Source organism: Equus asinus, chromosome 29, assembly GCF_041296235.1.
Source record: "Equus asinus isolate D_3611 breed Donkey chromosome 29, EquAss-T2T_v2, whole genome shotgun sequence".
NCBI classification, from domain to species: domain Eukaryota; kingdom Metazoa; phylum Chordata; class Mammalia; order Perissodactyla; family Equidae; genus Equus; species Equus asinus.
This window is the reverse complement of record NC_091818.1, coordinates 23163685-23190094: the sequence shown is the minus strand read 5'-3', so window position 1 is coordinate 23190094 and position 26410 is coordinate 23163685. Positions and strand designations below refer to the sequence as shown.

At 38.0% G+C, this 26410-nt stretch overlaps 1 protein-coding gene across 20 annotated transcripts in view; it reads left to right on the top strand.

Moving 5' to 3' along the window:
- Positions 1 to 26410, top strand: part of MYO3A (myosin IIIA) — a 217976-nt gene that overhangs the window by 85416 nt on the left and 106150 nt on the right. For all 20 annotated transcript variants that reach the window (XR_011499336.1, XR_011499334.1, XR_011499333.1 and 17 more), the window contains 7 exons: positions 6928 to 7027; positions 8919 to 9035; positions 10283 to 10387; positions 10493 to 10576; positions 14134 to 14336; positions 25964 to 26062; positions 26156 to 26270. Coding sequence is in view for 16 of the 20 variants with exons in the window: in XM_070501364.1 (XP_070357465.1) it covers positions 6928 to 7027; positions 8919 to 9035; positions 10283 to 10387; positions 10493 to 10576; positions 14134 to 14336; positions 25964 to 26062; positions 26156 to 26270 (823 nt within the window). In the remaining 4 variants the exon portion in view is untranslated. The remainder of the gene's footprint in view (positions 1 to 6927; positions 7028 to 8918; positions 9036 to 10282; positions 10388 to 10492; positions 10577 to 14133; positions 14337 to 25963; positions 26063 to 26155; positions 26271 to 26410) is intronic.

Sequence of the window (26410 nt, the reverse complement as noted above, 5' to 3'; positions counted from 1 at the left end):
ATTATTGAGGCAACTCATTGTGCCACTTGAAAGAGTACAAGTGTGTCATTCACTAGTGCTTCTTTGTCGTGACAGCTATAACTGTCTTCCTTTTTTTTTTTCTGCTTCATTGTCTCCATAATGTTTAAGATCCAAACAAGTGACAGCAATGCTGACCACACTTTCCTGAGCAGCTTACTGCGGATGTCCCTGTCTGGCAGTAATTGGTGATGCAGAAATAGATATGGGAGAAATACAAGTAGACAATTCCGGTGGCCAGTGGGCTTCTCCTGCTAAATTGGCATGGCAGAGAGCAGCACCCAACGCTGAATCAGCGAGAGATGGAAGGGAAGTGTTCTGGAGCCGAGAGTTGCTAGACAACCGTGTGCCCTTTCACCAGGTTCCTCCAGCTCCTAACTAAGTGTCAGCTCTGTTTCGTGTAGAACCAGTCTTGGACACTGCAAGGAGGATGAGGAGGAGAAAAAAAGACAGAAAGAGGTGTTTGCCTCATTTCCAAATGTCTGATGTAATGCATAATTCCTGCTGAGATGCTACTGTCGGGGTATACGTAGGATTTAATAATAACTACAATGAAATCCTTCAGCAGCAATGATGTTCATGAATCCTTCATCAGCAACGCCTGGGCTCGAAGCCTTCTCATTCCTTGCTCAGTTTACATGAAGCTGGTGTCATGTATTTACAATTCCTGTTTGTTGCAGGTAGAGGGGTCATCTGTGGAACAAGAAGAGAGCAAAGACAAGTAAATTTAAATATAAATTTAAAATATAATTAAATATAAATTAAAAGTAAATATTGAATATAAAGTAGATGAGGGTTGAACCCATGACCATAAAAGTAATAATAATAATAAATTTATTTTATATTTCAACATAAAATATAAATTCCATGACCATAAAAAGTAAAACCAATAAAAAATTTATTAAACATAGCAGGCACTGAATGAATCAGTTTACATGTGTTATGTAATTTACTCTCACAACAGCCTTATGAAATAAGCTATTACTATTCCAATTTTGTATCTGAGGAAGCAGAGTTGTTACTTGCCCAAGGCCACATGCTAGTTAATGGTAGAGCCACGATTGAAATAATAGTAGCTATGATATGTTAGATATTTTCACGTGCTCATTCTAATTAAACATTTTACATGAAATAATCCATTTTATTTGTCCTCATGAAATCTTTTGTTGTTTGATCAGAACATTCTGATTCTTTTTCCATCTAACCATCTTGGAATTTAGTTCAGTGGCTAATAATTTATGAGTCAATCTCTAATCCTTCCACACTTTATGGCCATCATTGCTCCTGCTCGGCCGTGCCCCACATCCCTCAGCCTCTCTACCCTTTAATTAGAGGGAGATCTTAATAATGGAACCATGTTCTAGAATAGGGCTGAGCCATCTTCACAATTACCCTGATAAATTCTATATAATTTATAAAAGCTAGTTTTTCAAAGTCATAGAAAATGACTCCAGTTCTCTTCAGAATGGAGCAGTCAGCCATACCCTAGGTAATATACGTTTCAATACACAAACTTATCAAACCCATTCGGTCAACAGATTAAAGAATTCAGGGATTGGAAGAAGCAACAGAAATCATATGATTCAGCTATTTTAATGTCATCCATCTAGGTAAGGTTATTAGCTTCCAGTGTTTTTTGGTGGTAACATGTTTTTTAGGAAATGAAGATAGTGGTAGAAGAGAAGGGTTTTTTCCCCCATGAAAAAAATTCATCTACCAAATCAAAATAAACAAGCCTAAATCTGTGTGTTCGATACAAGATGACCATCATAATATCCTATGGCATCTTATTTTCAGTGTTCTTTTTCTTGAGTTTCAAGAGTTCTTTATATATTAAACTCATTTGTCCTTAGTCCATCATACATATTGCAGATATTTTTCCCACTTTCTCTCTCTCTGTCTTTTTTTTGGGTGATGAAGATTGGCCTGGAGCCAATATCTGTTGCCAGTCTTCCTCTTTTTGCTTTAGGAAGATTGTCCAAGCTAACATCTGTGCCAGTCTTCCTCTGTTTTGTATGTGAGATGCCACCACAGCATGGCTTGATGATGTGTAGGTTTGTGGCTGGGATCTGAACCTGGGAACCCTAGGCCGCCGAAGTGGAGTGCGTGAACTTAACTCCTACACCACTGGACCAGCTCCACATGTTGTAGATATTTCTCCCACTTTCTCTTTTATCTTGTGTTTTTATTCTATTAAAATTATTGTGTCAAATTGATTTCATTTTTTCATTCTCTTCTACCTTATCATACTTGTAAATTCCATCCGTACCCTATTATTACACGACCATTCTTTTGCATTTTCTCCTAGAACTCTTATGATTACATTTTTAAATCTGTAAGTCTTTTAACCCATGTGGAATTTATTTTTACATAAAGTACACAATTCCTAAGTTTTTAATTAGCGGTTCTAGCACAATTTATTGAATTGTTTTCTTTCTCTACTAACTTGAAATGCCTCATTAGTCATATAATATGTTCTTAGAATATATGACCCTAAATTGTGAAGTATTTACTACAAGAATTTTAACTTTTCTCAGGTGTCATCACTTAGTGATAAGATATGCTTTTAGATTATAGTAAAATGTGTCTTTTTCTCTACCAGAATATACTACTCCACTCTGTTGCTTCCACACACACTACCCTTTGATTAAAGTATTTCACTGGCTTCCCATGGTGCCTAGCATCCAGCCTCACCGTGGACCGCCGTCCCTCCCGCTGCTTCAGCTGCAGGGCCTTCCCTGAGTCCAGGGAACATGGCCTGCTCTCTCCTGCTTCCGGGCCTCCACACATGCTCTCCCTCCTTTCCCCCATCAGATAGCAGCCCAACAATCTCTCCATGTTTGGGTACATATAAAAGGCTGGATTTAATACTTTCCATTAAACCTGAGTCACAGAATTGAATTCTGTGGATATTAAAAGTGTATTGTGGTGAGAGGTGAGAAAGATGGTGGGTCAGGTAGGTGTTGGTGCCTGAGCTGGCTTATTGTTAAGAGGCTTGCCAGAAATGGTGGGATGGGAACTAAAAGGGAAAGACATAGGATGGGTCACACTAAAAGATGCTATTCTCTGCACACTGGCTGGTTGGGTAGTTCTTAATATTCAGGCCACCAATTGTATTTTACATCTTTGTATCCTTGATCCCAGACATAGAAAGCTGAATAACCCTTGGTTTCTGTCCACGAGTTTCTCCTAGGCTGGCAGGAATGATGAACGTACCTAATTAAATGTGAAAGCTTCTCTATTAGCGGTGCATTTGCTCTGAAAAGTCCTGCAGTGGCTTCATAGAGAGAGTGATATTTGAGCCTGACTTTGCATAATAAGTAGAATTTTGCCAGACATGGAAGGAAAATAATTCTACGCAGAGAAAATAGAATGAGCAAAAGCACAGAAACTTGAAAATACTTGGCACATTGGGGAGTGTTCTGTACAGAGATGGTGGGTGATGGATTTTGGAAAGATTGTTTGAAACAGGACTATGAAGGTCCATGAAGTCCATGCCAAGAAATTTTTAAGTCAACTGTAGAAAATGGGGAGCCATCTGAGGTTTTTTTTTTTTAATTTTAATTTTTTTTTTTGAGGAAGATTATCCCTGAGCTAACACCTGCTGCCAATCCTCCTCTTTTTTGCTGAGGAAGACTGGCCCTGAGCTAACATCCATGTCCATCTTCCTCTACTTTATATGTGGGACGCCTGCCACAGCATGGCGTGCCAAGCAGTGCATAGGTCCACATCCAGGATCTGAATCAGTGAACCCTGGGCCGCTGAAGCAGAACGTGCAAACTTAACCACTACGACACTGGGTTGGCCCCCATCAGAGGATTTTAATAATCACGATAACAAAATCTTTTCTGAATTTTTGGACGCTAATACCAAAAGCATCATGGAGGATGAATTCACAGGAGTGGAGCGTGAGGGTACCGGCCAGCCAAATATTGATCCGCCTCTTCTTCACCATCTGCTCTTTGTCATTCTCCTGGAATAGCCGTTAGCTGCCAAATGGGCCCATAAAAACAGATGAAAAATTCAGGGCTCGTCACTTCAACTAAATGGATAACTGGATTTCTAGAAAGAAGTTTTCTTAAAAATAGCATGAATCTCTTTGGAAATAGGGGGTTAAGTAAGATGACACTTGTTGATCTCAGCAAATGTGGAAACAGACTATGTTCAAATCCTGCACCTGAAATAGTGGGGGATGTGCATTCACTCATTCATCCAGCTAACATTTATTGAGGACCTACTATGTTCTAAATAATCTGCTTGTTCCTGGGATACAATGGGGGACTAAAGATACACAGTCTCATGCATCTTGGAGCTTACATTGTAGTTAGGGGTTCAGATATTAACTGAATTATCCACACAAAAAAGTACATAATTATAAATTTTTGTAAGTGCTATAAAAATTATTGTGGAAGAATCTAAGAATCGCAAATAGGAATAAAACACCATTCCTATCATTAGATCCAAGTTCTTTATCAGATATGTGATTTGCAAATATTTTCTCCCAGTCAATGGCTTCGCTTTATCTTCTCTTAACAGTGTCTTTTGCAGAGCAGAAGTTTTCATTTTAATGAAGTCCAACTTACCAATTTTTTTCAGGCATGGTGCTTTTAGTGTTGTATGTAAAAATTCATTTCCAAACCCAAGGTTATCTAGATTTTCTCCTATGTTATTTTCTAGAAATTTTATACTTTTGCATTTTACATTTAAGTCTGTGATCCATTTTGAGTTAGTTTTTGTGAAAGGTGTAAGTTGAGTGTCTAGATTCTTTTTTTTCCCCTGCATGTGGATGTCCAGTTGTTCCAGCACCATACTGAAGAGATATCCCTTTCCTGAAGAACTTTATAGTCTAGAAAAGGGAATAAGTACACAAATGATTGACTGAAATTAGTTAACTAAGATATTTGTCCTGAAGGATGGATGGAATTATGCTGAGGGGTTTAAAAGAGGTGGCATTTGAGGTGGATTGAGAAAAGTGAATAAAGTTTCATCACACAGATGGGGCTGAAGACAAAATAACAAAAACAAAGGAAAAATCTTACATATTTTTTGAAAGATCACTCTGATTGCTGTGTTGAGAAGAGCGTGAGAAGACAAAGGTGGCACAGGGACACCACTTGGGAGGCTGTTGTGGTTGCGAGATGAAATATGGTGGAGGTGATGGTGGTAAGAAATCTTTGGTTCTAGACGTAATTTGATGATAGAGCTGATGGGATTTGTATATAGACTGCATGAGGGATGTTAGAGAAAGAGAAGAGCCAAGGATCACTTTAAGGTTCCTTGCCTGAATGATAAGAAGAATGGAGTCACCATTTACTGAGATGAGATCATGGGGCAGGAGCAGATTAGAGCTAGGGTATTCATGGTTTGGGATGTGTTAAGTCTGCCTACTAGACTTCCAAGTGAAGTGTTGAGTAAGCCGTTGGATACTTAAGTCTAGAGATCAACAGAGTAATCAGTCCATGAGTGGTATTTAAAGCTATGAAATCAGGAAGTGATGTAGATAGAGAAGAAAATAGCTCTAATGACTGAAGTCTGGGAGGCTCCAAAATGTGACAATTATGGGGAAAGATGAGGAGGAACCAGAAGAAGATACCGGGATGGAGATGCCACTGAGGTAAGGAAGAGAATCAAAAGTGTGTAGGACCCCAAGACAAATGTATTCAAGGAGTTTGTCAGATGTTGCCAATAGGTTATGTAAAATGAGGATTTAGAATTGACCATTGGATTTAGCAATGTGATGGTCATGAATGTCCTTAATGAAAGCTGTTTCCATGAAGTGTGGAGATGACAGCCTAATTGAAATGAGTTTTCTTAATGGGTGGAGAGAAATTAAAGAAATTAAGTATAGATAATACTTCTGAGTGCTTTCACTATAAAGCAAGGAAATGGAGCCTAAGATGGAGGAAACCAGATGTCCAGGAAGGGTGTTTGTTTGTTTTGAGATGGACGCTGTAACAGCTGAGGGGAAAATGAGTGATGTAGGAGTGAGAGAGGAGCCAGCAGGAGTGATGTCCTCGAACACGTGAGAGGAGATGGAATCGGGTGCACAAAAGGAGGGGCTGGCCATGGGTAGAGGTGGGGACAGTTTATCAATAGTGGCAATTCTCTAAGCAGTGAGAAACCGTTAAAGTTTACTGAGTAAGTGGTATGATTCGTATTACTCCTCATCATTTATTTTTTCCTTCCCCTAATGGACAAATTCAAATACTTTAAAGTATGTCTAAAAATAAACATTGAAAATACGGTTCTGCTCAAAATAAAGTGGATGATAATTTCATGTCCAGAAAAGTTGAAACAAACCCTTGTGTTTACTTCAGCAATTTCTGCAGCCTTCATGTCAAATCAAGGTCTTTATGCTGTTATTGAAAGTTGCTGAAATGTTTTACTTTGAAAATAAACTTCCTGGTGCCTGAAATAAATTTTCTACATACATTTAACTGTTTGGAAATCCACAGTGTGGTTTATTTTGTATTCCTCTTAAATTTTGCTGAATAATGATGTTAAAATTATCATTCCTTGACCACCGATGGCTTAACTACCTCAGACAAAATTGGAAATCAAATGAATTCAAATCTCTCTGACTCACCACTTTGTAACAGATTAAATCACACGTAGAAATTTAGAGGAAGCTTTAAAGCAAATTATGTATAGGATGGTTCTTGATAGAAATAATGAGCTCTTTTGATCATTCATGAAGTCAGTTTAACATGTTGCATCTTTCCAAAGGTGTGGAGAAAACAAACAGATCAACTACATTAGGCTATTTTCTCGTAAATGGTTATCATTAAATTTAGTAAATCAGCATTGTAGAAGTTTTTCAGCCTTCCATGTATCTGAAACTTACTTCCACTGTGATCAGTAATAAGCTCTCAAATCAGAAAGGGTTTTCCTTTTTGTTTCGCTCCACAGACATGAACGTATTCACACCAAGAAAGGTAACTTCAGCAGATCTCTCGTTTCCAGCCTGAAGGATGTAGATGATTTAGCAACCCTAGAAGTTTTGGATGAGGTAAGAAATTCAGTTTAATTAAACTTATTCTAGATTTTTAAAAAAATTTATAGAAGTGATGTGAGCAGGAGGTTATTTGAATGGCATCTGTAAATCTCATGCTTTCTGTGTCTGTGATGCTTCATGATTCTCTCTCCTATCTTCAGTGTTAATCTGTATAACTCAAATTTCCAGATCTCTCCAGCCTGGTGTCAGTTTTTTCTTCTTCTTCATTTTTTTCGCAGGCATTTGTGGTGAGGAAGATTGGGCCTGAGCTAACCTCTGTTGCCAATCTTCCTCTTTGGTTTTTTTCTCCCCAAAGCCCCAGTACATAGTTGTATATCCTAGTTGTAAATCTTTCTAGTTCTTCTGTGTGGGATGCCGCCACAGCATGGCTTGAGGAGCGGTATGTCTGTGCCCAGGATCAAACTTGTGAACTCCAGCCCAATGAAGTGAAGCGTGCAAACTTAACCACTATGCCACCAGGCCGGCTCCTTTTTCTTCTTTTTTCGATACTCAGATTACAAAGGTGTGAGTTCCCATGAGTGTGAGTTGCTTAGGTCGGCGACCGCTTCTTCTCCCCAGTTCTTTCTGGGAGTCTCAAAGGGATGATTTACTGTGGTCAAAAACCAGTCTGCTTCCTACAACCACTGTGTGGCATCTTTTTCCTCTTTTTCCTGTCCTGTTCCACACTCAGTGGCAATACCTGCAAGCCTCTAAGACACCTTGAGAGCCTGTCTGTTACCACGGTCAGTGGTCCCCCTTGTGGGATCACAGAGCCCCTGCTTTCACAGAGCTAACCTTTTGGGCACTAAATTCTGCTTGAAAGTCCTTATCCCATAACCTCAGAAATATTTCAGACATCTCTTGTGAAGGTACAAATCCAAGCCAGTAAATTATATTCTCAGCCTTCTTTCTCCTCATCCCCCTTTATTCCAGATAGTCAGATCATTAGAGAAATAAATAGCTCCTTTTCAGTAAAAGGTTGGGATCACTATCCTGCCTGATCAACAGATTTTTATTTTTTAATACTCCTGATACATGCCTGAGCATTTTGCTCAGAAATGCAACAAATCAGGAGATATTTTCTGAAAAGAAGTAGTCATTTGGTAAATTTAAGGTTGCATAAACATCACAAGCACTTCCTCAAAATAATCTCTCTTAAAAACATCAGACATCTTGCAATCAAATAGTGTTTGCAAGTCAGAGATTGCCAACGCCTTTATGAATCATCACGTATCAGATTTTCCGATAATCTGAATTCCAGGGCTTGAAGGCTTTGTAGTTGTATTGCTGACCTATGTATTAAACACGAGGTGTGTTTTTTCTATTGTCTGTGTTTTATTTTTTGTCTTTTTTTTTTTTGGCCTTAGGTCTTTGGCTTCTCTCTTGTGTCATGTACTATAAATGATGATTTCTGACATTATTAAGATTGATTCCATGTACTCAAATGATTTATCAACTATGAAAGTTACTTTTCTGAACTTTTCACTCTGCCTCCAAGTCAAATGTCTAAGCAAAGAGCTAGGGCATTGCACAGAGCCAGTGAATACCCTCGACTTGGAATAACATCACGTTCCATGTGTCTTCCCTTCCTTTATCTAGTGTTCTTTACTTCATCTACTGCATTTACTTATTTATACAGATAAAATCCCTGTAACATATAATGTGCCCTTTGGAAAACACAGGTAACCATGACGTCCCTCTGTGGCTCTCAAAACACAGGGAAAAGCTTGTCACATGAAGGGGTAGTTGCTGACGGGATGCTACACTCCTTACTGTCAGTATGTCTATTTCTTTGTGACCCTTGGTCCAGATTCCAGATGTTTCATTTATTATGGTTTACTTTTTAAATAGTAATTGACCATAAATGATTTTTTAAGTAAAAGAAATTATTTTTATTTTATTATAGAATACAGTCTCGGAGCAACTTGAGAAGTGTTATTCCAGAGATCAGATTTATATCTATGTGGGAGATATACTCATTGCTCTTAACCCTTTTCAAAGTTTGGGTCTTTATTCTACAGAGGTATGTGGTGTGGCTTGAGTTCTCTTACTTTGTACGAATAGTTATGCTCTTCAGATAGTTAAATTAATTTAAATGATGCTAAAGAAATTTTATTCAATACCTTGAATAAACAGTTAAATAATTATTGTTAAAACAATAAATAATTATTGTTAAAACATAAAGAATATTGTTAAAACATTATAAAAAATAGAAGATGAATCCATCTGGATGCAGTTTGTGGTCTTCCTTTTTCTGAAAGTATGTTGCAGAGTGTTAATTACTTCCAGTTATTGGTAATATGCATCATATCAATAAACAGATGCCTATACTTAATGTCTACCTCTGAACCAAGTATGGGAGAGTCAAAAGGACAATTACATTGTTTATATAGGTAATATATATTTAATGGCTGTAAAGCTTGTCATTATGAGTTTAAAAATTCTACTTGATATATTGATTGGTTTTTAATATCAGATAATGTGTGTTTTATGAATATAAGTATATAATTATCTGTTATTCAACCCCTAAGGTTTAAATATAGACTAGTATTGTGGAATTAAACTAGGCTGTTTTTCATTTTTGATGGGGCCCATTCTCTTCTCGCTATTAGTATACTCCAAATTATTTAATGCTGTGCCTGCTAGTTTTATTTTTATGTATGAAAAATATATAATTCTATCATCCTCTATCACCTTACAATTTACAAAAATAATGGTAAATTTATGAATCTTGGCCTAAGTTTCAGACGTTCTGGGCTTTGGTGCACATTCTGCCATCAATTAACTATGTGATCTACAACAAATGAAATGAGAGAATGTATGTGAAATAATGTGAAAGGAAAGAAGCGATCATATGTCAGACATTATTATATCCGAAGAAGAGTCAAAAAAATGCTTCCTGATTATCTTAGTTATAAAATGTCTTTAAAGAAATAATAGTATTTTTGAAACCTCAAGTTCTACTTTAGACTTGCTATGCACTTCTAAAAAAGAGTCCTCTTAAATACCACTTCCAGAGTGCTATTATATCATACTATGTTATATCACGTTTCTGGGATGTATTATGTCAGGCTTTTATTTTACGTAACTGTGCATGATTTGTACAAGTATGTAAGTGTGTGGAATGTGTGTGTAACACGTATGTAATGTCTGGGTGGTATTTTGATTTATGTTTTGGTTTAAAAATTAGAGCTCTTTCTGTAAATAAACAAGGGTTTAAACAAGAATAAAAACAAAATCCCTACAAAATGTGTTCTTTTTCATTTTTAGCATTCCAAACTATATATTGGTGCAGAGAGAACTGCCAATCCTCCTCACATCTTTGCAATGGCTGACATAGGGTACCAGTCTATGGTAACATACAACTCAGATCAGGTAAAGAGAGTCTCACAGTCTTGGAAACTCCCCACTTAGTTTCTTGCGTCAGCTGAATTTTGTGAGGATAAAGTCTTCTTAGGATTTTCCTTTCTCATTGTGCAGTGCATTGTAATTTCCGGAGAAAGTGGTGCTGGAAAGACAGAAAGTGCTCATCTTTTAGTTCAGCAGCTGACCGTGCTCGGAAAGGTATGAAATGTTTCAGAACTTAATATAACTGATTAGATTAATATTCACTAGTTCCCACATTTAATAATGCACAGAAATTATAAAACACACGTGTTATTATTTGTGAGTTTAAAATATGACAATCTAAAAATCATATGGTCTGTTTTGAAGATATTCTAACTTTTCTCACTCCTAGTAGGCGAGACTTTATAAATGTGATTTCCTTTCTCTGTAGCTCCAACACGTTCACTGAATGCTTTCTTTTCTTTCTCTCCTTTTGTTGCTAGTAGGTTAAAGGGGAGTTCATACACAAAAGTCAAGTGTATTTATATATTATGTTTATATACCAACAATGATTAATTGGAATTTGAAACTTGAGTATCATTTAGAATAGCACAAAAAAAAGAACTGTTTAAATCTAAATCTTATAAAATGTGCAAGATTTGTATGCTGAAAAATAGAAAAAGTTAATAAAAGAAATCAAAGTAGACCTAAATAAAAGGAGAGATATACCATGTTCATGGATTAAACAACTCAGTATTATTAACTTGTCAGTTCTCCACAAACTGATCTGTAGATTCAGTGAAATTACAATAAAAATCCCAGCAGGATTTCTTTTTGGTAGAAATTTAAAGCTGAGTCAAAAATTTATATGGAAAGGCAAAGGAGCTGTAATAACTAAATAATTTTGAAAAAGAACAAAGTTGGAGGATTAACCCTAGTTGATTTTGAGACTTACTATAAAGCTGCAGTAACTGTTAGATACAACATAAAAAGCATCATCCATAAAGGGAAAAATTTGATTTCACCAAAATTAAGAACTTTTGTTCTCTGAATGATACCATTAAGAAAATGAAACCACAGGAGCCGGCCTGGTGGCGCAGTGGTTAAGTTCACACATTCTGCTTTGGCGGCCTGGGGTTTGCCGGTTCAGATCCTGGTTGCGGACCTATGCACCACTTGTCAAGCCATGCTGTGGCAGGTGTCCCACATATAAAGTAGAGGAAGATGGGCACAGATGTTAGCTCAGGGCCAGTCTTCCTCTGCAAAAAAGAGGAGGACTGGCAGCAGATGTTAGCTCAGGGCTAATCTTCCTCAAAAAAAAAAAAGAAAAAGAAAATGAAACCACAAGCTACAGACTCAAAGAAGCTATTTGCAAGCCACATATCTAATAAAAGACTTATATCCTGAATATATATGTTTTTAAAATCTCTTAAACTCAACAATAAGAAATCACATATAAGAAATCACAGTTAAAGGGAAGATGAGGATAGAGACTGGGTTTGATTTTCCAGATAGAGTCCTTGAAATGAGATAAGTCAAGAATCATGTGTTCTCATAGGCTAAATGGCTTTAAAAAAATCATTGCAAACAACGTATCCCTGTGAAAATTTTTATGATGATCTACATAGTTACAATTAGAGTCATGTTAAAATTTTTGCCATCACCATGATTATAAGAACCTTGTGTTATAAGTACTGTGGATATAAGGCAGACCTAATCTCTCTGTAAAAGGATGAGACCTCATAATGTCCAAACAGCTGCTTAATTGATTCTAATTTATTTTCAAAATAACAGTAAAGAGAATTTCAAATTCTTATTAAAAATCGATTGACTGGCTTTCTTATTTTCTGTCACGTGTGCTGGTATGGAATAGAAACATATTTTGCTCAGTGGACTAACATGACCTCTACTAGCCAGAGCTGTGACCCCTCAGGACTGGAGGAGCCAGTAGAGACCAGGAAGGTAGTGCTGCCTTAGGGCTGTTGTCTCAGTACCCTGCCTGTCCCCTTGCCCATCAACTCCCCTCTCCTTACTTCTGGGATAAGCATGATTCTACAAGACTTTAAGTACAGTGAAGATGTAATTTTGGAAGGAGAGGGGTAGTGAGGCACAGCATACTATTCTGGCATAGAAGAATTGAACATCTGAATTAGTGTATTCAGTGGGCTTCCGTTAGTGCCTTTGCTGTTCTCTCTTGATTTGTGGGTGATAGAACTTCTCATCAATAACGGATTAACTTGTAGGTGAATGATGTTCTGTAGATGTCAGCAAACTTGTTATCTAATCTCTTTATCCTGTTCTAGATGTGAAAATGTGATTTAATATTAGTTGGGAATGGTGATGTATTTATCAGAATTCTACCCTTATCAGGTCATATCATGTCTTTCACTTACCTCCTTGATAAAGATTTACCAGATGCAAAAATGGGATGTTTGGTAGATATAATTTACCGTTGTAATATGCAGTCCTCAAAACCTTACTTAGCAGGGCACTGCTATTTAGTAGAGGTGGATGAAAATGTTTTCTCACCATTTCATGGGAGCAAGGCCAGCCCCTTGCAACATTTTTTTTTTAAGATTGGCACCTGAGCTAACAACTGTTGCCAATCTTCTTCTTTTTTTTTTTTTTGCTTTTTCTCCCCAAATCCCCTCAGTACATAGTTGCATATTTTAGTTGTGGGTGCTTCTAGTTGTGGCATGTGGGACGCCGCCTCAACATGGCCTGATGAGTGGTGCCATGTCCGCGCCCAGGATCTGAACCGTGGAAACCCTGGGCTGCCGAAGCGGAGCACGCCAACTTAACCACTCGGTCACCGGTCCGGACCCCCATGCAACATTTTGAAAGAGCAAGTTTGTCCGAATTCTCGCTCTTCTCTTCTTTCACCCCTTATAGCCTCTTTTAAAAGATACTCAAAGTCCTTACATGTTCTAAAAACCTCACTGTGAATGCCCCCTCCAGCCCACCAAATTCTAGTGTATCCTGTATTCCAGAAATGCCTACTGGTCCTCTCCTTAGAAAATTTCATGCCTTTAACATAGCTGATCTCAGTTAGGTATTACACTGAAAATAATCTACGTGATCCACTTTCTAACAAGATGTCAATAACAGATACCTCCTTAATCCTCTACGAGGGGATGCTTTTCTAAAAGAGGTTGGTTGTTAACCCAAATAAATATCTGCTTTGGTGGAATTTCAGGTAAAATGGTAAAGGGAAGAAAAGCCAACATGACACTTGTTTGAGGGGAGGAGAATATGAGATGGGGTAGGAGAAAACAGAGGAACGGCCAAATAGGGCTGTGGCCCTTGACCGGGGTTCCACTCCAGTCACAATTTTTGTGAAAGTTTTCACAATTATTCCCTTTCCTTTACTTCTGAATTCACAAATTATCTTTACTCCTTTAGTTTCATATTTAGCAGCTTCCGTGGAAGCTAGCGAAGTGCTTCTGACTTTGGGGAACATTTGGATGGAGGCCCAGGCAGCTAGAGGAGGAATAATGAAGCGAGAGGTGTGCTTCAGTACGTGCAGACTGCTTATCAATGGTGTTTGTAAATCAGGCGCCGAACAGAATTATATTTGAATAGAAAAAGGACAGAATATCGCTTCACCCCTCTAAGAAAGCAAGCAAGTGCATGCACATTTGGGAGGGAAAAATATACCAGGTTGTAACACCTGGCACTATGCCAGGAATATGCTTTTATGTGTCATCTATATGAAGTGCTTATCAAAGAAGAGACATTTTATTGTGTGTAAAATTAATTTTTTCATTTTTTTAATATCTTGACATTTTCTCTAGGCTAATAATAGAACCCTGCAAGAGAAGATTTTACAAGTGAACAATTTGGTGGAAGCCTTTGGCAATGCCTGCACTGTCATAAATGACAATTCCAGCCGATTTGGAAAATATTTAGAAATGAAATTTACCTCTTCTGGAGCTGTAGTAGGAGCACAGATTTCTGAATACCTTCTGGAGAAATCCCGAGTTATCCACCAAGCCATGTAAGTTAACATCAAATATCTCCTATTTTCTGGGAAACATAAGCAAAGTTTATATATATCTTATATATATATAAGTTTATATATAACATAATGCTTCTGTTTTAATAGTGAAATTTCTTACTCACTCAACACAAATTCAACAAAATTTTATTGATCACCTACTACGTGCAGGCACTTACTATTGGAAAAAAGAGATCCCTCAGCCCTGTCTTACGTCTCATATGGGTTATGTCCAGTAGAAGATATGATAACAGATAGAAAACCTAATCCCATCATGGAGGTACTAACAGGATAAATTAGTGCTATTTCTGAAATAGGCGAGAATACATTTTCCTACACAAAACTGATTTCAATTATATTTTTAGATTCTAGAGAAGCTTTTTGTGATTTGTGCGAATGAAATATCAGAAATGTAAGAGAAGAATTCTTAGTAGGTACATTTTTTATTATACGTGTAAATACACTGTATCAGTCTGGATCCTGAAAGGAAAGAACAAGTTCAAAGGGTTTGACTGAGAAGACTGTTTGTAGAGATGGAGTGGGCATTGAAGAACCAAGAAGAAGTGATGAGATACCCACAGAGGGACAGCAGTGAGAAACCCTTGACACCCCTAGGCCTGGAGGAGGGGCTGTCCGTCAGGAGCTGTTTCCATAAAGGAGCACACCGCTGTGAGGGGGAGAGAGGGGACAAGTACTCCAACCTCTTTCTTCTCCCTCCTTCCAGTGTCCTACCTGTGCTTCCTATTGGCTGAACCTCACTGGAAGCCAGAGCAAGGGAGCCCAGGTATCACAGTCTGCAGAGGTTAGCCTTTGGGGTCACAGAGCAAGGCAAAGAAGAGTGGGGAATGGATCTGAGGTGGCAGAGAAGAACCAGAGCGGACCATTATTTTTCTTAAATGAACTTACCCTTCTCTTTTTGCCTCTGCCCATGTCATGCCACCCCAATCTCTGACCACATTTATTTTTATATTTCTAATGATGGTACTATCATGTAAGTTGTAACTTAAATCCTCTTCTAAATGTAGATGATTTTGGAGGACAAATTTTTAAAAGAGGCTACTTAGTTTCAAGAAGAAAATGAGCTTGTTGAAGTCAATGCTAGATAATTCTCATAAATGTAAATTGTAGCTGTTTCAGGCACTTTTCTCCTGTTGCTACAGTTTAGGTCAGCAAGCGTTGATTGCATTTCTCTCCCATGCCCAACACTTTACGAGACGCTGCAGGAGACGTCAACAAAGTGGCCGAAGTCGTGCTCTTGCCTGTGGAGGAAGGGAAAATATTATTTATGGAGCAATTACTCTATGTCAGGCACTGTGCTGAGCATTTTATATCCAGTATCTCTTTTGATTTTTACAGTGATATGACAGGATATTATTGTCTATTTTTTACATGAGGAAACTGAGACTAAGAGTATTGTGATAAATTGCCTAAGGTCAAAAAACTAATAATTGACTGAGTTGGGGTTTGAACCCGTGTCTCTCTGTCTGAGTCCAAAGTCCACCATTCATTCATCCATTTAGTAAATATTTATTGAGCACCTACTGTGTGCCAGGAACTGTACTAGGCACAGGAGGGAGAAAGCTGAGTGAGATGGGAGTCCTGCAGTAAATCAGCTCATGGTCTCCTGAGAGCCACGGATGCTTTGATACAAAGCTTGGTGATCACCTGTTGGTTTCTAATCTCTCAGGAAAGTAGGCAGTGAGTTAATCCGCTAAGCGGGACCAGGTCCGTGGCAAGCGAGAGGGACCCAGGACACTGCATGTCTTGGAGGAGGGAGCTGTAGTGGGGGGAGCTGTAATTAAAAATGAAAAATTAAAAGCACTGTTTCATGAATATCCTATGGGGCCTTATGAATGCAAAGCTGCATTGTTGGCTTTCCAAGCCTTATTGCTGGCCCCTTTGTTGAAGATTCGAAGGTTTCACAGATGAGGTAAGCCGCACCCTTGCGAGGACTTTGCCACAGTTTTGAGGGCGTTAGAGATCTGGGCTGCTTAGGTGATCCCAGGGGCCAGGGCAGGTGAACACACAGAAGACAGCCCTGAAACCTTCCTGTAAATGGCGGAGTGAGACTCTGAGGAAGTATTCAAAGATCCACAATTAGGGGTGGGGCCAGAGTCAGAGAAGTACCGTTTGGTTACTTGCTGAGAGCCTGCGTTTATCCCCAGGCCATTCTGACCTGGGAGCCTCTGGTCATAGGAGCATGTGTGGGATGCTCTCGTGCTCTGTCTGCTCAAGTACAGCTTTGATGTAGTTAGGACAGCACATGAGATGGGTAATTTTTGGCGATGTATTTTTTTCCTGTTTCTTTAACTCTCCTATTGTTTATCCACTGAAGGTCAGTATATTTCCTATAGCATCTCCAGATCCTGTCAAATTACAGTTCTCAGTAAATGTAAACTGATAATTGAATGGAAAACCAACAATTTTACATGTCTCCATTTATGAGTCATTCTCTAATTGTACACTGCATCATTTAAGCATTAAAGGTGTGACACACAGAGCAATCAATGTGATTTCATTAGAACAAAGCACACTAAATTATATGCTGTGCCAGTCTCAGAGTTCTATTATTTTCTGATGAGAAAAGACAAGAACTAAACTTTTGGTTTTGTTCTAACCTCGCTCATGTACAATGTTAGGGTTCAATGCGTTGTTACTGGTAACTGCAACAGGTAACAGCTGGGGGTGTGGAAAGTGTGAGTGCAGCCATTCTAAAGGATGTGCCGTCCTCAATTCAGCATCTGAGCCTGTAGACACTCTTTCTTGAAATGCTCACCTGTCTGCTTCCACCACTGGATTCTCCTGGTTCCTCTCCTACCTCTCTGAGATTTTCTTCTCTAACTTAGATTCATCCATGCATTCCAGAAATGTTTATTTACCAAAGATTTGCCCTTGAAATGTTTCTCTTTTCTCACTAGCAATTTCTTCTGGTATCATGGCCTCAACAGATACCTCCACCTGATTAACACCTAAAGATGTACTTAGAGATGTTCATCTCCTGAGTTCACGTTTTTCGTTTCCAACTACCTGGATATCCTGCCTCCATATCGAATTCAACTGAATGTGCATTGTCCTAAACCTTTTTCTTTTCCCATGGTCCCTTTTATGGGGAAGGGAACCGCCCTCCTCCATTTATATGGAACCTCTGACCCTCTCTTCACTCTCCACGTCTAAATATTTCTGAGTTGGTCTCTAGAATAACATTTACACCTCTCCTCTGCTGTCCCTTCTTCTGCTCCTATTTTCTCTCAAGCTCTTGTTCCCTCTGACCTAGACGCTTGAAAGATTTGGATTTCCTGGACATTTGGACTCTCCTCCAAGGCGGGGTGATATCATGCCCTCCCAGACTCAGGGGATAGACTCAACCCAGGATGCATGCTAATCAAGAGTGCTGTTATTTTTCTCTTTCAAAATTTATTCCTTCTTTTTGAAATACTAACAAGGAAGAACAGAAATCCACATTAATCCCTTTATCAAGCTGTACACTTTCATATTAAGTTTTTTGTTTGTTAACTTTCAGGAAAGACTAAATAGTTTGTCTTAAATAGTTATGGATGTGGCACAAATACCAAACCTTTAACCATGTTCTTTTAAATCTACATGAATTGTGTGTTGGAACCCTTAATGAGCTTCTGTAAAATTTACTCTTGTAATGGTTTTTGGCAGAACCTTGAAACAAAGCTAGAGATTGTACGATAAAGACAGGGATACCCTAAAACCCCAAACATCTTTAACTGCATCACTGGAAATTAAATATACGTGGATATGTTCACCTTTGTTTCTGAGGAAAACTTCTGTGTACTGAAAGAATAAATGATTTCTAAGGAAAGCAAAGGTAAATTTTCTATCTCAGCTGAGATTATACTGCATAATATACACGAGGAGAAGATCTAGGGAAGTTTTTTTAAGAGTATTTTTTACACGAGTTTTAGGTTCACAGCAAAATTGAGAAGAAGGCACAGATATACGTACTGCTACCCTACACGTGTGTAGCCTCCCCCCATTATCAACATCCCACACCAGAGTGTTACATTTGTTACAATTGATGGACCAACATTGACATATCATTGTCACCCAAAGTCCATAGTTTACATTGACTCTTGCTGGTGTACTTTCTTTGAGTTTGGACAAATATATGACATGTATCAACTGTCACATTATTATACAGAGTATTTTCACTGCCCTAAAGATCCTCTCTGCTCTGACTACTCTTCCTTCCCTCCCCCAGCCCCTGACAACCACTGATATTTTTACTGTCTCCATAGTTTTACCTCTTCCAGAATGTCATATAGTTGGAATCATACAGTAGTCAGCCTTTTCAATTGGCTTTCTTCACTTAGTAATATGCATTTAAGGTTTCTCCGTGCCTTTTCATGGCTTGATAGCTGCTTTCTTTTTAGCACTGAATAATATTCCATTGTCTGGATGTGTCACAGTTTATTTATCCATTCAGTTGCTGAAGAACATCTAGGTTGCTTCAAGTTTGGGCAATTATGAATAAAGCTCCTGAAAACATCTGTGTGCAAATTTTTGTGTGGATATAAGTTTTCAGTTCCTTTGGGTGAATACAAATGATCTCAGTTGCTGGATCATATGTTTAGTTTTGTAAGAAACTGCCAAGATGTCTTCCCAAGTGGCTATACCAGTTTGCATTCCCATCAGTGATGAGTGAGAGTTCCTGTTGCTCCACGTCCTCGTCAGCATTTGGTGTTGTCAGTGTTCTGGATTTTGACCATTCTAATAGATGGGTAGTGACATCTCATTGTGGTTTTAATTTGCATTTCCCTGATGGCATAAGATGTGGAGCATCTTTTCTTATGCTTATTTGCCATCTGTATCTCTTTGGTGAGGTGTTTGTTGAGGCTTTGGGCCCATTTTTTATTTGAGTTGTTTGTTTTCTTATTGTTGAATTTTAAGAGTTCTTTGTATATTTTCAATAACAATCCTTTATCAGATGTGTCTTTTGCAAATATTTTCTCCCAGTCTGTGGCTTGTCTTCTCATTCTCTTGAAATTGTCTCTGGCAGAGCAGAAGTTTTTAATTTTAATGAAGTCCAGTTTATCAATTATTTCTTTCATGGATTGTGCCTTTGGTGTTGTATCTAAAAAGTCATCATCATACCCATCATCATCCAGGTTTTCTCCTATTTTATATTCTAGGAATTTTATAGTTTAGTGTTTTGCACATTGGGTCTGTGGCCCATTTTGAGTTAACTTTTGTGAAAGGTGTGGTCTGTGTTTGGATTCTTTTCTTTTTCTGCGTGAGGATGTCCAGTTGTTCGGCACCATTTGTTGAAAAGACTATCTTTGCATCACTGTATTTCCTTTGCTCCTTTGTCAAAGATTGGCTAACTATATTTATGAGAGTCTATTTCTGGGCTCTCTATCTGTTCTATAGATGTATTTGTCTATTCTTTTGGGTCTTTGTGTGTGTGTGTGAGGAAGATTGGCCCTGAGCTAACATCTGTCGCCAGTCTGCCTCTTTTTGCTTGAGGAAGATTGTCATTGAGCCAACATCTGTGCCAGTTTTCCTCTATTTTATGTGGGATGCCACCACAGCATGCCTTGATGAGTGGTGCTAGGTCCACACCCAGGATCTGAACCTGCAAACACCAGGCTGCTGAAGCAGAGCATGTGAACTTAACCGCTATGCCACCAGGCAAGCCCCTATTTGTCTGTTCTTTTGCCAGTACTGCACTGTCTTGATTACAGTACATTTATAGGAAGTCTTAAAGTCAGGCATTGTCGGTCCTCCAACTTTTTTCTTCTCCTTCCATATTGTGTTGGCTATTTGGCGTCTTTTGTTCTCCATATACACTTTAGAATCTGTTTGTCAATATCCACAAAATTGCTTGCTGGGCTTTTGATTGGGATTGCATTGACTCTATAGATAAAGTTGGGAAGAACTGACGTCTTAACATTATTGAGTCTTCCTAGCCATGAACGTGGAATATCTCTCCATTTACTTAGTTCTTCTTTGATTTATTCCATCAGAGTTTTGTAATTTTCCTCACATAGATCTTGTATATAATTTGTTAGATTTATAACGCTTTCATTTTGGGGATGCTAATGTAAATGGTATTGTGTTCCTAATTTCAAATTCCCCTTATTCATTGTTGGAATATAGGAAGGTGATTGACTTTTGTATATTAACCTGTATCCTGCAAACTTTCTGTAATTGCTTATTTGTTCCAGGAGGTTTTTTGTCAGTTCTTTTGCATTTTCTGCATAGATAATCATGTTATCTACAAACAAAGACAGTTTTATTTCTTCCCTCCCAATCTGTATACCTTTCAAGTTCTTTTCTTGTCTTCTTGCATTGGCTAGGACTTCCAGTAAGATGGTGAAAAGGAGTAGTAAGAGTGGAGATCCTTGCCTTGTTCTTGACTTTAGTGGGAAAGCTTTCCATTTCTCACCATTAAGTATGATGTTACCTGTAGGGGTTTTTTTGTAGATATTTTTTACCAAGTTGAGGAAGTTCCCCTCTATTCCTAGTTTACTGAGAGTTTTTGTCATGAATGGCTGTTGGGTTTTGTCAAATGCTTGTTATGCATCCATTGATACAATCATGTGATTTTTCTTCTTTATCCTGTTGATGTGATGGATTATGTGAATTGATTTTCGAATGTTTACTTGCATACTTGGGATATATCCCACTTGGTCATGGTGTGTAATTCTTTTTATACATTGTTGGATTCAATTTGCTAATATTTTGTTGAGGCTTTTTTCATCTATGTTCATGAGAGATATTTGTCTATAGTTTTCTTATAATATCTTTGTCTGGTTTTGATATTAGTTTAATGCTGGTCTCATAGAATGAGTTAAGAAATAGTCCCTTTGCTTCTATCTTCTCAAAGAGATTGTAGAGAATTGGTATAAATTCTACATCAAATGATTGGTATAATTCACTAGTGAACCCAACTGGGCCTGGAGCTTTCTATTTTAGAAGGTTATTAATTATTGATTCAATTTCTTTAATAGATTTGAACCTATTCAGATTGTCTATTTCTTCTTGTGTGAGTTTTAGCAAATTATGTCTTTCTAGGAATTGGTCCATTTCATCTAGGTTATCAAATTTTGGGGCATTGAATTGATCATACTATTCCTGTAGTATCCTTTTAATTTCTGTGAGAAATGTAGTGATATCCCCTCTTTTATTTCTGATATTAGTAATTTTGTCCTCTCTCTTTTTTCTTAGCCTGGCTAGAGGTTTATTGATTTTATTGATCTTCTCAAAAAACCAGCTTTTGGTTTATTGATTTTTCTCTATTCAGTTCTGGTTTTCAATTTCATTTATTTCTGTTCTATTTCTTATTATTTCTTTTCTTCTGCTTAATTTGCATTTAATTTGCTCTTCATTTTATGTTTCCTAAATTGAAAACTTTGATTGTTTTAGATCTTTCTTCTTTTCTAATGTATGTGTTCAATGCTATAAATTTGCCTCTAAACAGTCCTTTCACTGCATCCCACAAATTTTGATGTTGTGTTTATATTCATATCTAGTTCAAAATATTTTTTAATTTCTCTTGTGATTTCTTCTTTGATCCATGTGTTATTTAGAAGTGCATTAATGTCCACATATTTTGAAACTTTCCAGTTATATTTTTGTTATTGATTGCTAGTTAATTCCATGTGGGCTAAGAGCAGATATTTTATGATATTTATTATTTTAAATTTGTTAAAGTGTGTTTTATGGGCTAGGATGTGGTCTGTCTTGGTGAATGTTTCATGTGTGCTTGAGAAGAATGTGAACTCTGCAGTTGTTGGATGAAGTAGTCTATAGATGTTCATTATATCCAGTTGATTGATGATGTTGTTGCATTCAACTGTGTCCTTACTGGTTGTCTGCCTGCTGGATCTGTCCAGCAGATAGATGGGTGTTAAACCTTCCAACTATAATGGTGGATTCATCTGTTTCTCTCTGCAATTCCATCAGTTTTTACCTCACATAATTTGATGCTCTGCTTTTAGGCCCATACACATTAAGGATTAATATGTCTCTTGGAGAATTGAACCCTTTATCTTATGTAATGCCCTTCTTAATCCCTTCCTTGCTTTGAATTCTTCTCTCTCGGAAATTAATATAGTTATCCTGCTTTCTTTTGATTAATGTTAGTATGGTATATTTTTCTCCATCTATTTACTTTTAATCTATATATGTCTTTATATTTATTCTTTTTTTTCTTTTTCTTTTTTGCTGAGGAAGACTAGCCCTGAAGTAACATCTCTGCCAGTCTTCCTCCACTTTATATGTGGGTCACCACCAGAGCGTGGCTGACTGGTGGTGTAGGTCTGTGCCCAGGATCTGAACCTGTGACCCTGGGCTGCCGAAGTGGAGCATGCCAAACTTAATTACTATTCCATGGGGCCAGCCTCAATATGTGTCCTTATATTTAAAGTGTGTTGCTTGTAGACAACATATGGTTAGGTCTTGTTTCTGTTCCCTCTGGCAATCTCTGTCTTAATTTGTGTATTTAGACCATTGATGTTCAGAGTGATTACTGATATAGTTGGATGAATATCTATCGTATTTGTTTTGTTACTGTCTTCTAATTGTTACCCTTGTTCTTTGTTCCTGTTTTTGTCTTTCACTCTTTTTCTGCTTTTTGTGGTTTTAATTGACCATTTTATGTGATTCCATTTTCTCTCCTCTCTTAGCATATCAGTTATACTTCTTTAGTGGTTCCCCTAGAGTTTTCAATATATATTTACAACTAATCCAAGTCCACATTCAAATAACACGATAGTACTTCACAGATAGTGAGCACCTTTAATAACAAAATAATCCTATTTCCTCTCTCCAGTCCTTGTATCATTGCCATCACTGATTTCACTAATATAATATACATCAGCATATATATTATATATAAACATAATTGAATACTTTGTTGCTGTTATTATTTTGGACAAACTGTTATCTGTTAGATCAATTAAGAATAAGAAAAATAAAAGTTTTTGTTTTATCCTCACTCATTCCTTCTTTGATGCCCTCCCTTTCTTTATGTAGTTCCAAGTTTCTGACCTATGTTATTTTTCTTCTCTCTAAAGAACTTCTAGCATTTCTTCCAAGCCAGGTTTACTGGCAACAAATTCCCTCGATTTTTCTTTGTCTGAGAAAGTCCTTATTTCTCCTTCACTTCTGAAGAATAACTTTGTGGAGTATAGAGTTTTAGGTTGGTGGTCTTTTTCTCTCAACATTTTAAAGATTTCACTCTACTTTCTTCTTGCTTGCATGGTTTCTGAGGAGGAGTCTGATGGAATTCTTATCTTTGTTCCTCTATATGTAAGATGTTTTTTGCTTCTGGTTTCTTTCCATACTTTTTCTTTACTTTTGATTTTCTGTAGTTTGAAAATGATATGCCTGGGTATATTTTTTTTTCAGCATTTATCCTCCTTGGTGTTCTCTGAGCTTCTTGGAGCTGTGGTTTTTTGTCTGACATTGATTTGGGGAAATTCTGTCATTAATGTATCAAATATTTCTTTTGTTCCTTTCTCTCTTTTTCTCCTTGCCTTCCAATTATGTCTATTTATGCTTTTTGTAGTTGTCACACAGTTCTTGGATATTCTGTTCTGTGTTTTTCAGTCTTTGTTCTCTTTGCTTTTTCAGTTTTGTGGGTTTCTATTAATATATCCTCAAGCTCAGAGATTCTTTCCTCAGTGGCATCCAGTCTGCTAATAAGCCCATCAAAAGCCTTCTCCATTGCTGTTACAGAGTTTTTAATCTCAAGCATTTCTTTTTGGTTCTGTCCTAGGATTTCCATCTCTCTGCTTGCATTTCCCATCTGTTCTTGCATGCTGTCTACTTTATCCATTAGTGTCCTTAGCATATTAATCACTTTTAAATTCCAAGTCTGATCATTCCAATATCCCTGCCATGTCTAGTTCTGATGCTTACTCTGTCTCTTCAAATTGTAACTTTTGCCTTTTAATATGCCTTGTAATTTTTTCTTGATGCCAAACACGAGGTCCTGGGTAAAAGGAACTGCTGTAAATGGGCCTTTAGTAATGTGGTGGTGAGGTGTGGGGGAGGGGAAGGTTCTATAGCCCTATGATCAGTCTCAGTCTTTTAATGAGCCTGCGCCTCCGGACTGAGAGCGTCACAAGTGTTCCTCAGTTCTTTTCTCCCCACTTAGGAGGGACAGGATGGCTAGAGTGGGCCAAAGTTGACTGTTTCCCTTCTCTCATTTGGAAGGCTGGAGGTGACTAACCTCCTCTAGGCAGGAAGGAATTTTACCAGCAAGACTACAGTTAGACTCAAACTGCAGCTCTTCCCTGGGTCTCTAGCCTGCCAGCTGATTCTGAAGATTTTGGGACTTACAAGCTTCCACAATTTCATGATCCAATTTCTTAATCAGTCTCTCTCTCTGTCTACACACACACACACCCACGCACCCCATTGGTTCTGTTTCTCTGGAGAACCCTGACTAATCAGTGGCAGAGAGGAGCGCATGTGCACCAACAGTTCAGTATGTCCTGACCCAGCCCCTCTGGTACATCCAAAGTTTTCTGATGGGATGAGAGTCTTATGCTAACCAAAAGAGGAGTAATTTACAAAGAAATGGAAACAGTAAGGCCTTAGGGGTTGAGGGTTGTGATTACTTTAGCCTCTGTGAGAGGAACCTTTCTCTGCCGCAACCCCAGTCTGGTGAGCCTGGTGATAATAGAGTGAGTAATCAAGTGAGGATTAGGACCAACCCAAAACAAGAGGAAGGTGCAGTGGGAGGATGAGGAGGGCAATGCCACAAGTCAGATGCAAAACCTGGGGTCTCCCAAACGGCCCTCAGAGTCATCAAAGCAAAGAAGGGCCGGAGAGGGACAATGGAGACTGTGAAACTGTAAAACAGGAAGACCCTCCTTCTCTTTTTCTGAAGAGAACTTGCCTGATCCTGGAGAATAATGTGATCATCCCAAGGACTCTCCAGAGCAAAACAAAGATGAGGGAAAGAGGAGAAGCGAGACCCTGAGGTCCCAGCAATTATGTTGTTGACCATCCTGAGGCAGAGACTCACCTTGTTGTGACCCATATTTCCTTAATTGTATTATTCCAGAGCCTGGGAAATGCTTTTTATACATAGAACCACAGAGTCACGGACCTTGAGACTCATCAGATACAAATTCCTCATACAAGTGAGAAAACTGAGCCCCACAAATGCAGTGTCACAAGGCAGTTAAAGATATGGGCTTTGGAGGCAAACACTTTGGTTTGAATCCAGTTTAGCCATCAACTCTGTGACCTGAGAGGAGATTGGTAGCCGTCCAAGCCTCAGTTTCCTTGTACGTAAAATGAGAGAAACGTGTGGTCTGCTCCCCCTGGCATGTAAACTCCAAGAAGTTAGGGATTTTTGGCTGTTTGGTCCTGCTACATCTCTAGTGTCTAGAACAACATCCAGTATTCACTCACAAATTTGCGTTGAATGATTCATTTAAAGTGCTTAGCAGCGTCTGCAATTTAACAAGAGTGGTTGCTGAAAAAAATGATAACAACAACCATAGCAAGCCCAAATCCCGTATTCTGGGAAGCCCACATTGGCACTCACAGTTGTTGTTCTGATAATTATATTGCCAAGTAACTTTAACAATTAATAAATTTTCTTACTAACCCTTACTAAAAATGTCCTGTTTTTTCAGTGGAGAAAAGAATTTTCATATTTTTTACTACATCTACGCTGGTTTAGCCGAAAAGAAGAAACTAGCCCATTACAAATTGTCTGAAAATAAGCCTCCTAGGTAAGACAGCAAGTCATATTTTTGTAAATACTACTTTCCCTTTTCACTGAATTTTAGATTTTCACCCATGCTTTCTTTTCTGTTTTTTTTTAGATACTTGCAAAATGACCACCTCAGAACAGTACAAGACATGATGAATAATAGTTTCTATAAATCCCAGTATGAGTTAATTGAGCAGTGTTTCAAAGTCATAGGTTTCACAATGGAGGTAAGTACAAGACATCTGACCCTCTTCAGGAAGTAACTTTTGTCATCACTAATGGTAAGAATTAGCATTTATTTAGTGATTAATATATGCCAGGCATTGTGCTAAATCTTTTATGTGAATCATTCTCTTAATTACTGAAA